This window comes from Vulpes vulpes, chromosome 2 (genome assembly GCF_048418805.1).
Source record: "Vulpes vulpes isolate BD-2025 chromosome 2, VulVul3, whole genome shotgun sequence".
NCBI classification, from domain to species: domain Eukaryota; kingdom Metazoa; phylum Chordata; class Mammalia; order Carnivora; family Canidae; genus Vulpes; species Vulpes vulpes.
Genome location: NC_132781.1, coordinates 60,474,490 through 60,489,617, shown reverse-complemented (window position 1 = coordinate 60,489,617; position 15,128 = coordinate 60,474,490). Strand labels below are relative to the sequence as shown.

General features: G+C 45.2%; 1 protein-coding gene across 7 annotated transcripts in view; it reads right to left on the bottom strand.

The window, feature by feature from the left end:
• The window catches only part of TTLL11 (tubulin tyrosine ligase like 11), a 242,744-nt gene that overhangs the window by 129,235 nt on the left and 98,381 nt on the right, over nucleotides 1–15,128 (bottom strand). For all 7 annotated transcript variants that reach the window (XM_072748716.1, XM_072748715.1, XM_072748718.1 and 4 more), the window contains one exon: nucleotides 11,387–11,962. In XM_072748716.1, coding sequence (XP_072604817.1) covers nucleotides 11,387–11,962 — 576 coding nt within the window. The remainder of the gene's footprint in view (nucleotides 1–11,386; nucleotides 11,963–15,128) is intronic.

Sequence of the window (15,128 nt, the reverse complement as noted above, 5' to 3'; positions counted from 1 at the left end):
ACTAATTATTCATAATCTCATTTAATACTCATGACACTGTATTTGAAGGAGAGACTCTGCTCTCCATTTTACAAAAGCAGAAATTGAATCTCAGAAAGGCCGATGGATTTCCCCAAAGACTGGCTTCATGATTTGTAGGATCCAGTGCAAGATGAAAACATGGGGCCCCCTGTTCAAAAAATATTTTAAATTTCACAAAGGTGACAACAGAGCATTAAACCAGGCATGGAGTCCTTCTGAGCGTGGACTGCTGTGTCATTGCACTGGCCACACCCCAGGCTAACTCCAACACCATTTGTCCTTGACACCTGCTCTTCCATCCAGCCTGCTGCTTCAGGGGAGGCTTTGTCTTCTGGCCTCTTTCAGTTCCTCACAAGCTCTAAGAGGGGGTAAGCACCCTGTGTCTCATTTCCTCTGCCTGAAACAACCCTTCTCCTACATGACTCCTCCCGATCCTTGAGATCACAATTCTAATTAGACTCACACTCGAACAATGAGGACATCAGATTTTCAGGAGGACTCTCATTAACTCTATAGGAGGTGATAAGGTAGAAAGCTCCTAACAGAATTGATACAGTTCCAAAGTTTCAAAAAAAAGTGGAGAATAAAGGAGAGAAAAAGGAAAAGCTACCAATGTGTCCCCTCCTCTGTGGACTCAAGAAGAAAAGATGAGAGGAAATCCATTTACTTGTCTATATAGAATGTGCATTAGTTAGATGATAATTATGAAACTGTAGCTTCATCCTTATTAATGAAACCAGGGCCTGAATGACCATTTTTGGGAGGTAATTCAAGATGAAGTTATTCTTCAGTGAAGGCCAATGGGGATGAGGAGCTGGAAAAAGTCATCCTGACTCTATTTTTCTTTCCCTGGTCATGAAGAGAAAGGAATGGAAATTCAGTAGAAGATGTTACATGCATTATAAATCTGCTTAATAATAGAGGGCAAGTGGCTGTGAGTGATGAGCCCTTTAAGAGGCTCTGGTGACATCATCCATCTAACTTCAGACCTGGACTGGGGCATGTGGTGGTGATGAGGCTAGAGACAGCAGGGGGCTACGGTGCCTGCGTTTGTCATCCTTAGTCATCAGCTGCTTTTTGCTACATCTCAGAAGCTTGGACTCGTGCTCTCTCAACCTGGATGAACGTTTTTAGCTCAATGCACAGTGATTTCATGAAAATAAAGCTATAGGAAAGCTGGAGAAGGCAAAACCTCAATAGCCATATTGACTTGCACCCACCAATGGTGTGGTATTTTCCAAAACCTACACTTTGGTGTATGTAGCTGACAATGTGGGGTCTTGTACAGAAATGCTTTGGAATCAGAAAGACTTGGCTCCCGTACTACCTCTGCCTCTCACTCTAGGTGTGGTGCTTATGAGCCTCACTGAGCTTCATATACCTCATCTGAAAAATGGGAGTAACAATAGCTGACTTGAAGGGTCAGCTGCTAATGGAAGTATAAAGTACTTAGGATTATTATTTTTTAAATATTTTATTTATTTATTCATAGAGATGCAGAGAGAGAGAGAGGCAGAGATACAGGCAGAGGGAGAAGTAGGCTCCATGCAGGGAGCCCAACGTGGGACTCGATCCCGGGTCTCCAGGATCACACCCTGGACTGAAGGAGACGCTAAACCGTTGAGCCACCGGGACTGCCCAGGATTATGCTCATCATATAGAAGGTGCTCGATATATGCTAGCTCTCTTTGCAGTTTCCTACTGATCCCACCAATGAGAAATGGCATGACTTGGCTTTAGAATCCAGAGGAGCTCATTTCAAATCCTAGTTCTGCCTTTAACTTGTGTAACTACAGGCAAGTTACTCAGCAGCTCTAACCCAGGTTCCTCATCTGTAAAATGGGAATAAGAATAGTACTTACCTTAGTTCATTCATTCAAAAAATATTTATTGAATGCTTTCCTATAACCCAGGAACTATTCTAGCTTCTAGAAATATAGCAGTGGACCAGACAAGTTCCCTATTCTCATGGAGTTTACAATCTAGCAGTGGTGGGGGGAGGGGTGGCAAGGGGGGGGGCAGGACTAAATAAAGATAATGTGATGTAAAATATCTTGCATAGTACCTGAAACATAGTAAACATTTAATAAAGGTCAGCTTTATTTTATTTTTTTTGCAAGTTCAAGGAAATACAATTTGTTTTCTTTTCATGAGTTCAGTGAAATACGTAGCACCAATGGATCTCAACAAACAGAATAATAGTCCTGGGAGGAAGTTAGAGGTCATCTTGTCATAAAACTCTGGCATGTTAGAGCTGGTAAAAAAATCAGGAATTTATTTGGTCCAGTGTTTTTCAAAATGGGTTTTGTTTCTGGGGAAACACTGGGGAGGCCAAATCAAATTAACTTTTACCTATTTCATATACTGGAGTCCCCAGAGAAAAAAGCTTTATGTTTTTTTTTTTTTTAAACTATTCATCTAGTCTAACAGCCACTTTATGCAGATCATAAACCTGCAGCTTAGAGAGGGGGAACCTCTCTCTGGTTTGATGGCAAAGCAGGAATTGTTAAAAGGGGAGAGAGAGAAGGGGCAAGCCTTTCAATCACATGATACTCTGCTCTCATGCAAGTGCTTGAGTCAGCAATTATGTGTTTGTTGCACACCTCCTACTCAAGAGGTACTCTGGGGATGCAAAGTTACTTGTCTTTTAGCCCTTCTAGAAGCTTCCAAAACAGGTTGGGAAGAAAAAGGGCCCTTGGCCATTACTTGTAAACTCATGCCAAGGCTCCGAGCTACATTTCAATGAGAGGAGATTCTCTTTTGAAGAATCAATGAGAGGCCTTGAACTACATATCCATCTACATCCAGAGTAGTCCCAACTGGGAGGTTGGGTCCTTAAATGTAGCATATCCAAACTGACTAGCCTCTAAAATGGTCTCAATGATCTCCACCTCCCGGTAATCATGCCCTTGTGTCATCCCCTCCCCTTGAGTGTGAACCACACCTAGTGACTTGTTTCTGAAAACTGCAAAGGGCAGAAATGATGGGATGTCACTTTCAGTGTTAAATTATAAAAAGACTATGACTTCCATCTTGGAATGCCTTCTCTTACTCTCTTGCTCACACACTCTGAAGGAAGCCAGCTGCTATGTTGTGAACTCCTCTAGAGGTCCAGGTGACAAGGAACTAATGTCCCCAGCCAATAGCCAGGGAGGCCTGAGGCCTGCCCCCAGGCTCCTTCCCCATCTGGCTTTGGGGTAACTATAGTTCTGGCCATCCTGCTGATTGCAGCCTTTTCAGAGACTGAACAAGAGGGAGTCCCCAAGCCTGGATTTCTGATCCACACAAACTGAGAGATAATAAATGATTGTAAGTTTAAACTGCTAAGTTTGGGGGAAATTTGCTACACAGCAATAGATCATTAATACACCACCTTTCTCTAAAATTGACTTTGCCTCCTGTATTCCTTATCTACCCAATTATACAGGTTAAAACTCTCTCCTTTATCTTTTACCATCTAGCTGCTCGCAAACTCCTACTCAATGAAATTCCTGTATGTTCTACCTCCTGAAGAGCTTTCCAGAGCTGGCCCATCCTCACTGCTCCTGGCCTCCATCGATTCTGTACCAGCTTTCACCTGGACTAATTTAATAGCTTCTCCATTTGTTTCTCTGCTCTCCAAATCACCCCTCTAGTTCATCTGGCACAAGGGGCTGCCAGAGTAATTTTTCTAAAATGCAGAGTATTAGCATTCCTCTACCTAAAATCACTGCCTGCAGAATGAAGCTCCAGATCCATGGCATGTCCTACAAATTCCTCTAAAACTTGACATCAATCTCACACTCCAGCTTTATTTCCTCCCCCTCCCCCTGCACATCTTAGGCTGTAATTGTGCTGAACTCTTAATAGTTTGAGGATGCTTTACTGCTCTGTCTTTATACTCTTCTGCCTGGAAGACAACTTTATTGATGAAATATTTATTGAGCACCTACTAAATAACTAGGTATTTTTCTAGGCACTGGAGATAAAAGTGGTGAATGAGACAAATCATGTTTTAAAAACTTACCCTCTTGGGGCTTACATTTTAGTGAATCGAGAGACCACAGTAAGTTAATAATTAAGGCCACAAAGAATGGGACATGGTGGATGGTTGGGGGGGGGGGGGGGGAGGTGGCTTAGAAGGATGACCAGGGAAGGCCTTGTCATCCCATTGTTTTCTTGCTTCCACAGTTTCTGATGAGAATAACTTTTTCATTATTCTTTGTTCCTCTAAACATAATGTATCTTCTCTAACTGCTTTTAATTTTTTTTTTGATCATCATTAGTTTTCCACAGTTTGATTATGATAAGCTGTGGTGTGTGTGTGTGTGTGTGTCCTCCTTGGAGATTCTTAAGCTTTTTGGATTGAAGATTTCTAGTTTTTATCTCAATCCCATCTAGTTTTATTTCCCAAATTTGGAAATTTGGGGCCATTTCTGCATGTATCTTTCTGTATTTTCCTTGTCTTTTCTGTTCAGAGAACATCAATTACACATATGTTAAAATACTTGATATTGTACCATAGATCAGTGAGGTTCTGTTCACTTGTTTTTCCTGTCATTTTCTTTTCTCTCTGTTTCACTTTGGATAGAAGCTATGGCTATGTCTTCAGGTTCACTGATCATTTCTTCTGCAGTGTCTAGTCTGCTAATCCCATTCAGTGAAATTTTCATTTCAGATTTTGTATTTTCTTCTCTGGAAGTTCCATTATGTTCTTTTTAAGAGCTTCCACTCTCCTCTTCATTAAGTTCATATTTTCCCTAAAATTCTGTGCATAGTAATAATAGCTGTTTTAACATCCTTTTCCTACTAGTTTCATCATTTCTGATAATTCTGAGTCTGTAATGATTCCCCCCCCCCCCCCCCCAGCCTTGGTACAGGTTACTTTATCTGTTCTGTGGAATGTCTGGATGCTGGATGCTGGACAAGAATGGATGCTAGACATTGTGAATGTCATAATGCTGTGTCTGGATTTTGATTTCTTTTTAAAAGGGCTAGGGTTTTTTTTGGCAGATAAGTTATTTGCAGATTAATATGACACCTCCGAGGCCTACAGATTAAGCTTCACTATGTTGGGTCTAGCCTAACTTCCATTTCAAGGAAGATTCATTCCTTTAAGGCATAACGTCTCTGGAATCTCCACTGAATGCTCCCGGTGACCACCAAGGACTATCCACACTAGCTACTCAGAGCATGAACATCTCTCCCTGCTCTGTGTGAGCACTGGAAGTTGTTTAGCTTATCAGTTGACCGGTCACTCTTTGCCCAAGTTTATGAACCAACATTCACACAGGAGTGGCCTAGCACCCAGTAATGAATGACACAGGGATCTCCGTGGATTCTGGGGCTCTTTTCCTGCTCACTTCTCTTCTTTTCAGAATTCTGCCCACAGAATTTCAGCCGCCTCAGCTTTCCCAAACTTCAATCTCCATCTTTGCAGCTCATTGAGGTCATGGGGCTTGGTTTAGGTTCCCCTTCCCTGTGTCTGTGTCCTGGAGATTGCTCCCAATAGAAAGCTGTGGCAGCCATAAGACTCAACCTCGGTTCCACTCCCCACTTCTTCAGGGATCACAGTGCTGAGCTGCCTGTTGTCCAAAATCTGAAACCACTTAGTTCATGTGTTTTGTCCAGTACTTTAGTTGTTTTCAGTAGGATGTTTAGTCCAGATTTGTTATTTCATCATGACCAGACTCAAGAGTCTTAGGAGGTGATGCATGAATAGGAACTGAATGAAGAGATAAGTCATTTGAACAGCTAAGGAAGGCATTCGAGGCAGAGGGAACAGCAAGAACCAAGGTCACTTTTGAACAACAGCAAAGAGTGAGCAAGAGGAAGAGTGGTAAGAAATGAGATCAGATAGGAAGACAAGGACCCAATCATATAGCATCTTGTAGGCCATAGTAAGGAGCTAGGATTTTAAGTGCAATGAGAAAGCCATTGGAGAATTTGCACAAGGGAAGTAATTGGATCTGACATGTTTTTAGAATCACTTTGGCTACAATGAGAAAAATAAGCCATTGACAGCAAGGATAGGAAACAAGGCATCAATGAGTGCAAGGTGATGGCTGCCTGAACTGTGATGGTAATAGTGGAGCTGGTTAGGATGTATTTTAGTCTACTTGCAAGAGTTGCTTTGGTAGCTGACCTAGGAAGGAGGGAAAAAGAGGAAAGGATGGCTTGGGTGTTTGCATAACTGATCAAACACTGTGCATTTACTGAAATAGGAAAACAATGGGAGACAAGGTTTGGGAGGGAAATTAAGAGTTTTATCTTGGACATGTTGAGTGTGAAAGGCCCACTAGATACCTGAGTAGAAAATGAAAGGAGGCAGCTGGATATACCACGGGGTTAAGTGAGATAATTTAGGGAGTGATTGTAGACAAGAGAACTTTCCATGCACTGAGTGTTGGGAATCTCTAGCATCAAAGGTTCAGGGGAGGGGCACAGGAGCAGCTGCCAAGCAAGGTGGAAAGCAAAGCAGGCCACTGTGGGGGTGCCTACCCCTTTCTGCTTGGCAAATTCTGCTCCATGCCTGAAGCTCCTGCTAAAACAGCTCCTCCTCTGGGAAGCCCTCCTTGACTAGGTCAGGCCAAGTTAATTACTCCCTTCTCTGTGCTCTCCCAGCATCCTGGAGAGGCCTTCCTCCAGCATTTATGACAAGGAAATGTGATCCCCAGGTGCCAGTCTTCCCCACTAACCTGCGTCCTCTTTGGGACAAGGGCTATGCCTTATCCATGACCACCTGGCCCACAGCTAGTTCGGGGCTTGTCTCAGTGTGTGCCTAGGAAATATTCCAGAGAGGGGAGAAAAGAGCTTATATATATATATCAGAAGTGGTCAAGGAAGGCTTTACAGGGAAGGAGGAATTCAAGCAGCACCTTAGAAGCAGTGGATTCCAAAAAAACAGTGAGACAAGAGAAAGAGCATGCCAGGCCAAGACAGAGAACAAATGGGCTGGGTTGGGAACACAGAACCTATGCCTACGAGACAGGAACTGCTCTGTGTGGCAGGACAGATAAGGAAACTAGGGTGAAGAGAGATTAACTTGCCAGCTCACCAGCTCACCTGGCTGGAAGGAGGAACCGGTATCAGCCCCAACCCGGGGTTGCCTGCGAGTGAAACCGAAGCCCTTGCGTGGCCATAAGGCTGCTTCTTCATCTCCCTCCTATGGGACGTCCAGGGCAGCAGGGGAGCAGGAGATGAAAAAGGCAAAGAAGAGAAGCATCTTAGGCTTCAGGAAAGGTGTCTCCTCCAGACATCCAAGGGAAAGGATCACGAACTAAGGAGGGAATGAGACACAGAGCTAAAGGAAGATAGAGACCAAGCAAAGGAATTGAGAAAGAATGTGGTTGAAAGCCGAGCTGGAAACCTTTCCTCTGCTTGTGTTTTTCTGCCACATGAATCATCTACCCCCACATGGACCTGACTGCTGAAGCCAGGGTCACACTGCTGCCCTTAAGAAGACTGCCTGGAGGATGTGTCACAGGGTGCTGGCTGCGTGGTGGCAGGGGCCGGGCTGCAAAGACAGGGCCGCTGCGTTCCTAGGCAACAGATTACAGCCTGAGCAGAGCCAGCAACTGCTCTGGGCCACCACAATTTCCCAAGTACTTATTGTGGCTATGATTGCAAAGGGGTCACAATCACATGTTGAGGATAAATGTAATGTCACCAGCTAGGGCTCATGTCCTGGAATGCGAGCAACGTGGGCCCGGCCCAGGCTGCAGGCGGAGGGGGCTTCATGACAAAGAAATCATTTTCTGTATGCGCACAGAACCTTATAGTTTGCAAAGCCCTTTCTACTCTTCATCTCATGTGGGATGGACAACAGCCCTGTGAGGAGGCTGAGAAAATGGGCACAGAGAAGTTAAGTGACTTCTATAAGATCACACAGCAACTCAATAGCAGAACTAGACCATCTCCCTAAATCTTTGGGTTTCAAGTTACTTCAGGTACCTGAGACTCCAACTAACAAGTGTTTAACCAAGTAGTAAGAATAAAGAAAGAGAGGACTCCAGGATTGGGGGGAATAGTATTTTCTCAATCACTGTGAATCCAAAATATATGGTAAACCAAATTTCAAACATCTAACATTTCGTACCTTGTCAAAGTTTTTCCACCTATGATACCTCATGCTACTCCTAAGAAGGCAGGTAGGGAAGTGAGTGTGGTGATTCACAGAGCAAGAAACAGAGGCCCAGGGAGGTGAAGAAATTTGCCCAAGGTTACACAGCTGCAAAGAGGAAGGGCTCCTCCTTGGGGTGTTACTTGCAGTCCCCTGCTCATTCCCTGACCCCAGGCCTGGAAGCACTTAGTGTGGTCAAGCAAAGGAAAACAGACATGGGACTGTGGTTTCATTTGCTAGACGTCATCTGTCCAAACCAGTGGCTCCTTCCTTGTCCACTCTCCAGCTCCCCATAGCTTGGGCCCGTTGTTCCCCCACAGTGGCTGCCCCATGCAGCCTTTCCACAGCAAGACAAGCAGCAAAACAACCACCCTGGCCCTGCCCCCTGCACGCTCACTGTGCCAGGCCTCTGTGGCTTGGCTGTGCATGCTGGGCCCACATGATACTCCTAAAATAGCTGTCAGTGTCAAACAGATGTGACCACATGGTCCCCCGGGATGACCCCTGGATGCCTCCACATTGCAACTGTCTCCTTTGTCCTAACCTTTTGATGGCTTTGGATAAGACTTGTTTTCTCCGATCCTATCTCTAAATTCTGCACCACCCACTTACCTTTTCTACCTACCTGATGGCTGAGCTGGAAATTCTAACTGGGACCAAAGCCTGGGGTTCAAATGCCTAAGGACAGATCTCTAAATGATAACCATCCCTTCCTGGAACTGAGCACTGCTTGAATCACCCTCCAAAGGGTCCCACCAGCCTTCCTGGAAATCCTGCTGACCAGTGCCCAGCCCCAGTGGGGAGCCTCTCTTTTTTGGAGCCTGTACCTTGGGACCAGCGTCTTCCTCTGCTATTGAATGAACAGCCCATCCATTAGAGATGCTGCCCCACTGCCTCTTCTCCCCCTTCTTGTCCCATGCTACCTGTTGCTCTCCTGCCATGGTGTTAGGTGGAGGATGAGAAACAACCCAAACAAATTGTGTGTGTTTATGTTGGCATGTAAAGCAGTTGCAAATGAAACTGGTCCCGACAACCCACCTCAGTGTGCAGGGGAAAAGAATGTTGAAGAAAACTATGTACTTTATAGTAGTGTTTTTATAAAGCTCAAAACCAGGCAAAACAAAACAATATACTGGTAGGGATACATTCGTGCACAATAAAAGTATTTTTTTTAAAGCAGGGGAGTGATAAACATAAAATTCCTGATACTATGGGGATACCCTGGGGGTCGGGGTGGGGTGTAGGAAAATGGGATGGGGCATGCGCAGGCGGTCTTGGATACGGAGGTGGCATTTGGGATGACCATTTTGTTGATCTGCTCCATAGCTTACGTACACATGGTGGTTTTATATATATATATATATTCACCTTCCACAAAGTAATTTTAAAGATTACATGGAGAGGGTCCCAGAGGTAATCCTTCTCACCATATGCTCTCCACTCTGATTATCTGGTGGCAGGAACCCAGGTGTCTGAGTGCCTGGACTCCAGCCTCCCCCCCCGCCCCCCTTCACAGCTCTACTTTTCATTCCCACTTCTTTCCCCACCAAGCTCTGGCTCAGGCCACCACACTGTGGCCCCAGCCCCACCACTCCCTTGAAGACTATCCTCACTGATCATGAAGCACAGCAGGAAATTTCAGTTCTGGTCTCATGTGACAGCTCAGTGGCCTTTGCCACCCTGCCTGCTTCTTCTCCAAGCACGTCTGCCCTGGCACCTGGCGGGCTTCCTCTCCTGACATCTCTTCTATGTCCCAAACCCTTTCTTGTCAGCCCCCTTTGCTGGTCCCTCCTCCATCTCCCCCTTACCTAAATGGTGGCATCCCCAGGAATCTTCTGAAGATCCGTCTCCCTGGCAGCCTCACCTGGCTTCGGTCATCATATGAATGCTGATGAGCTCCCAGCCCAGCCCCAGGCTTTGCTCCTGAACCTCAGGCCCAAATGTCAAATTGTCCACTCAGACTTTCTACTTGGATGTCGCATAGGCTCTTCAGGGACATGTGCAATTCCAACTCCTGACCTTCTTCACAAAAGCCTGGTCCCCTTCCTGGGACTTGTATTTATCTGTCTAAGTACCTAAGCCACCTGTTAGTCAGCCTCAGCTCTCCCTTGTCCCTTGCTACCCCTGTCCTGCCACTACATTCAGTCCCACCCAGTCACCAGCCCAGCTTTTCCACCTCCTTAGTGACTCTCAGATCCATCTCTCCACCCACACAGAGATTTTCCTAATCCAAGTGAACACCACCTCTTGTTTGTATGAAAGCAATCAGTTCACTAATCAGGACTACCCCCCTGCTCCCAGCCTTGCCCAATCTGCTCTCCATCCTGCAACTGCTTTGTTCTTTGTTAAGTGCAGATCTGAGCTCACAACTCCCTTGCAAACATCCTCCGGTGGGGGGACCCGTGCCCTCAGCCTTCCATGCACATCTGAGCATGCCATTCCCCTGCAAACATCCTTTAGCAGGGGTGTGTGTTGGGGGGAGCCTGCCCTCAGCATTCCATGATTTGGCCCCTGTCTACTTGACCCACCTCCTTTTCCCTCATCTCCCTCAAAGCTCTGCCTCAAATCCTACCCTCCAATTACACCAAACCTCTTTCAGTTCCTCGAAATGTATGATTCCCCCTTACCCCTAGGGCTGCAAACATGTGCCCCTCAGAACACTGTCTCCTCGGCCCTATCCAGAATCACCCGCTTCATCCCACTGCCACTCCTGCCGCAAAGTCTTCCCAGACCATCTTCAGTCCCACCCAGAAAATGTTAGATGGTCCCACAATGTCACAGTGCCTGGTACACTTCTTATTCTACTCTAGCACTTGTGATACTTTATACTAGGTGCTTTTTAAATCATTTGTCTCCTGTATTAGCAAACTCCATGCCTCAGCCAGAGGAGACCTGACTGTCTACATAGTACCTTGGACAGTGCCTGGCCCCTACTAAGCAGGTGGTACAAAATGGTGGAAGGAAGGATGAATAAATAGGCAAGCACTGTGCTTTACATATGTTATTTCATTTAATTCTTACAAGAATCCTTGAAGGGAGGTACTGTTAGTTTCATTTTACACATGAGAAAGGGGAAGTAACTTGCCTCTGATCACACAGCTAGCAAATAGACAGTTAGACCCAGGTTTAACACCAAAGGTCACACCAGCAACCACCTGCCCACCTCTAGCCACCCCGTCCCCACCCTCATCCCACAGGCAGCCAGAGAGTCCTCTACAGGCCCCGTGATGTTTGGAAACTCAGGCTGAGATTGGCAACGGTTACCTGGAAGCATGTGGGCCCCGGCCTCCCTGCAGGGATGTCCGACTGGTAGAAAACTTTGAGCTCTGGAGTCAGGGCAATGACAGTCTTAATCACCAAGGAGATGATATCAGACCAGACTTTCTTGATGTCAACACCTTTGGAAGACAACCTACAAAGAATGCTAGAAAAAGTCCTTTTGCTGCCCGTGCTAGTGCTGTCCGAATGGACAAAGTTACCACTATGGATGTTCAGTGAATAGTTGGTTAAGTGCATAAAGACGTGGTGTAGATTTTTGGGGCTGGGCTCCTGATATGGCTCTGTACAAAATCTAGAGAGTCCGTCTTTGGCTATATAAATCTCTAAGGGGTCTAAGGACTTGAGTAAGACATACAGACGAATATCAAACTTGAGCTTGTCGATAAGAAGAGGTTTGCAAATGTATTCCTGGACCACCGCTGGCCTGCTCTGAAGGGTCCCTGCCAGGCGAATGTCACTGGGGTCTTTAATGAGGTAGATTCCATCACCCTGACAACCACCGTCGGGTTTCACAATAAAAGTGGGCTTCCAGGAGGGGTCACCATCTTTCACCATTCGAACCTGGTGGGGGAAAAAATAGTTAACATTATATTCATTATATTCATTATATTTTGAACATAATGAACATGAACATGAACATATGAATGTATATAATTAACATTATATTCATTATATTTTCCTCTCTGGACCCCCAAGACAGAGTAGGACTCACCACAACATTTGGTGAGTGAACGACCAAGTGAGCTCTGCCCATGTGAGTCTTCAAGGAAGGAGCATGAGGCAGATAACACTGTACTAGATACGGAGATAGTGGCCTAAGGACTGCCCTTAATTTTGTCCACCAGGAGGGGGACCGAGGGTGCAGTGGATCTATGGTCATAGGAGCTAGGTCCAAATCCCAGGTCTTTGTCAGTTATGAGATTTAACACCAGGCAAGACATTTAACTAATGATGATATGATAATGGTGAGGAGGGAGAAGGGGAGCATATGGGCCAAATGGCAGGAGAGGGGACAGGGAAGCTGGAGGAAATACGGAGGAGGGGGTGGATGTGAAAGAGAGAGCCAGTCTCTCTGCAGCTTGTGATGTGCGAGAGCTCTGGGCTCTCTGTCTTGGGCTCTCTAACTGGAGCCATACCTGGGAGGCCGAGGAGGAGGAGGAAGAGGAGAGGAGGAGGAGGAGGAGGAGGAGGAGGAGGAGGAGGAGGAGGAGGAAGCCTCCACACTGCACTTGCTCCTGGCCCTCCACCTTTGCTGTGGCAGCTCAGCCCAGGACATCTGCGCTCTGCCTTTTACTTATCTCTCTGGTCAGCCTGTATTTCTCAGTGAAGTTTTTGCCAATTCCATGGGCGCTATTGGTTACTCGGGCTTGTAAAAGATCTTTAACAATGGAGAAACACTTAAAACCTTAATAATGGTCCACATCAATTGTTTTCCCCTTGTCAGCAGGATTCGAGAATGGAAGTTCACAAGAGATCAATGCAAGCCTCCCAGGGCCCTCCGCTGAGCCTTCCTGGCAACTGTGACCTTGACCGTTTATGTAGTTATTTAATATGCATCCAAAGCATTTCTACGTTTGGCCCTTCACAGTAAATATAAGCATGCTGGAGAGATGACAGTTATGGATCAGGGAGTGAAAAATGTCAAGATTGCACTGATGGATAATTTTTCCCTCTGGAAAGCTTTTACTATGCTGAAGATACTAACAGTTCAATATGTTATGGGGAGCAGTATTTTCTCCTTTGAATTAAGTGTATATGCCTTAAATAAATTAAACCGCATGGTCAATAGTCTCTGTCATTCATTGCATTACTGAATATTTCTTCTGCTCTTTGCCAGGGTAGGACCATACAAATCATAATTATTAATACTAATAGGATGACTGAAATTTTAGATTTGGAAGGATCCTCGGAGCTCGACGTTACCCGGTCCTCACGTAATTCAAACTAGGAAGCTGAGGCTCAGACAGGTGACACGACCTGCCCGGGGTCCCCTAACTGGCTGGTGGGATGGATCGGATGAGAACTGAGGTCGTCTGATCTTAAGGCAGGTTCTCTATACCCATTTTCCTCTCATAAGATAATATTAAAGGCCTCTTTTTCCTTTTTTTTTTTTTAAAGGCCTCTTTTCTCTGAATACTATAGGGGAGATTCTCTCACTATGGCAGACAGAGCTGGTGTAGTCCACAGACTAAGGAGTCTGGGCCCTGAGCATGGCCTTCTTGGAGCTGTCACCACAGATGCTGAGTTTGCCAGGACTTTCCCCAGTTCCAGAGCTTCTGCCCAGGTTCCTGGCTTGTTATAATATAGGTACAATCTATGGGAAATCCTCAGAGCCCCATGGCCACCAGATCCATCAGTAACCTCTATTTTCAAAAGGGATTTTCCAGAATTCATATTCACCTCTCCTCTGAGGTTTTACTCAAGAGTGACCGTTTCCTCCCAGTTATTAAGGTTAAGAATGAACGCATACTTCTTAGCATGAACTTATGGACCAGGATAAAAATATAGTCTGTGTCACCAAACTCCAGCCCCAGATATTCTGATTTAATGGATCTGGGATGAGACCTGGGCATGTTTATCTTGGAAAAAGCATGAGGGGTGAGTATGATGCTCACTCTGCTTGAGAATCACTGAATTTAGGTGGACAAAATAAAAGTACAATCTGGGACCAACATATCGAATGAAGTTTTATGTACTGATGTTAGCCTGAATGGGAGGAGGACCTGCACGTAGGCTACAGCTGCGGGTCCCTCCAGTTTTACCCAAAGCTGCTGTTGGACATGAAATCCATTATCTTGTAACTGCACGAATGGCTGAAAGGGATGCAGAGGATGTGGTGTGGCCTAATGGCTTGGCACTCGCCTGGCCTATTGAAAATTTTATGTCTTTTACTGCCCTCTAGTGGATATTTGAGAAATGTGACTGGGAAAGACCCCCATTCAAAATTCAGATTCTTCGCAGTAACCCACTCTACTAACCTGGTCTTTTGTTTTGTTTTGTTTTGTATTTGCTTTTTATTTTATTTTTTTAATAACAAATTTATTTTTTATTGGTGTTCAATTTGCCAACATACAGAATAACACCCAGTGCTCAAACATTATATGTTCTCATTCATTTGGGGAATATAAATAATAGTGAAAGGGAATAGAAGGGAAGGGAGAAGAAATGGGTAGGAAATATCAGAAAGGGAGACAGAACATAAAGACTCGTAACTCTGGGAAACGAACTAGAGGTGGTGGAAGGGGAGGAGGGCAGGGGGGTGGGGGTGAATGGGCACTTGACGGGATGAGTACTAACCTGATCTTAAAGAAAAGCTACAAAAAGTTCCCCCTCTAGACTGTCAGGTAAAGTAAGGTCATACTTAGAATGAACTCATCTCTAAAAGGCCAGGGTTGGCCAAGGTCACAGTCACTGTTCAGGCTCTCTGTTTCTTAAATACATTTCAAGTGTTCTCACTCTATATAGTTGGGACTCTGCTAAAATTCTCTCTTAGTAGATATAAAACTTTAAAATTCATGTGCAGCATGAATAAGAAATCCTGTAAATATATACCACAAAAATATCCGTGACTTTTCCAGTCTTCACTGTGCTTGTTTTGTATTTTCCAAACTTTCCATTGAGGGGGAGAGGTGGTGGGGAGAAACGAGTAGCAACGGTAGGCAGCAGCAAGTGTCTCTCAATGCATATAAGGAATGCTTCTTGGTGAACAGGTACTTATACATCCATG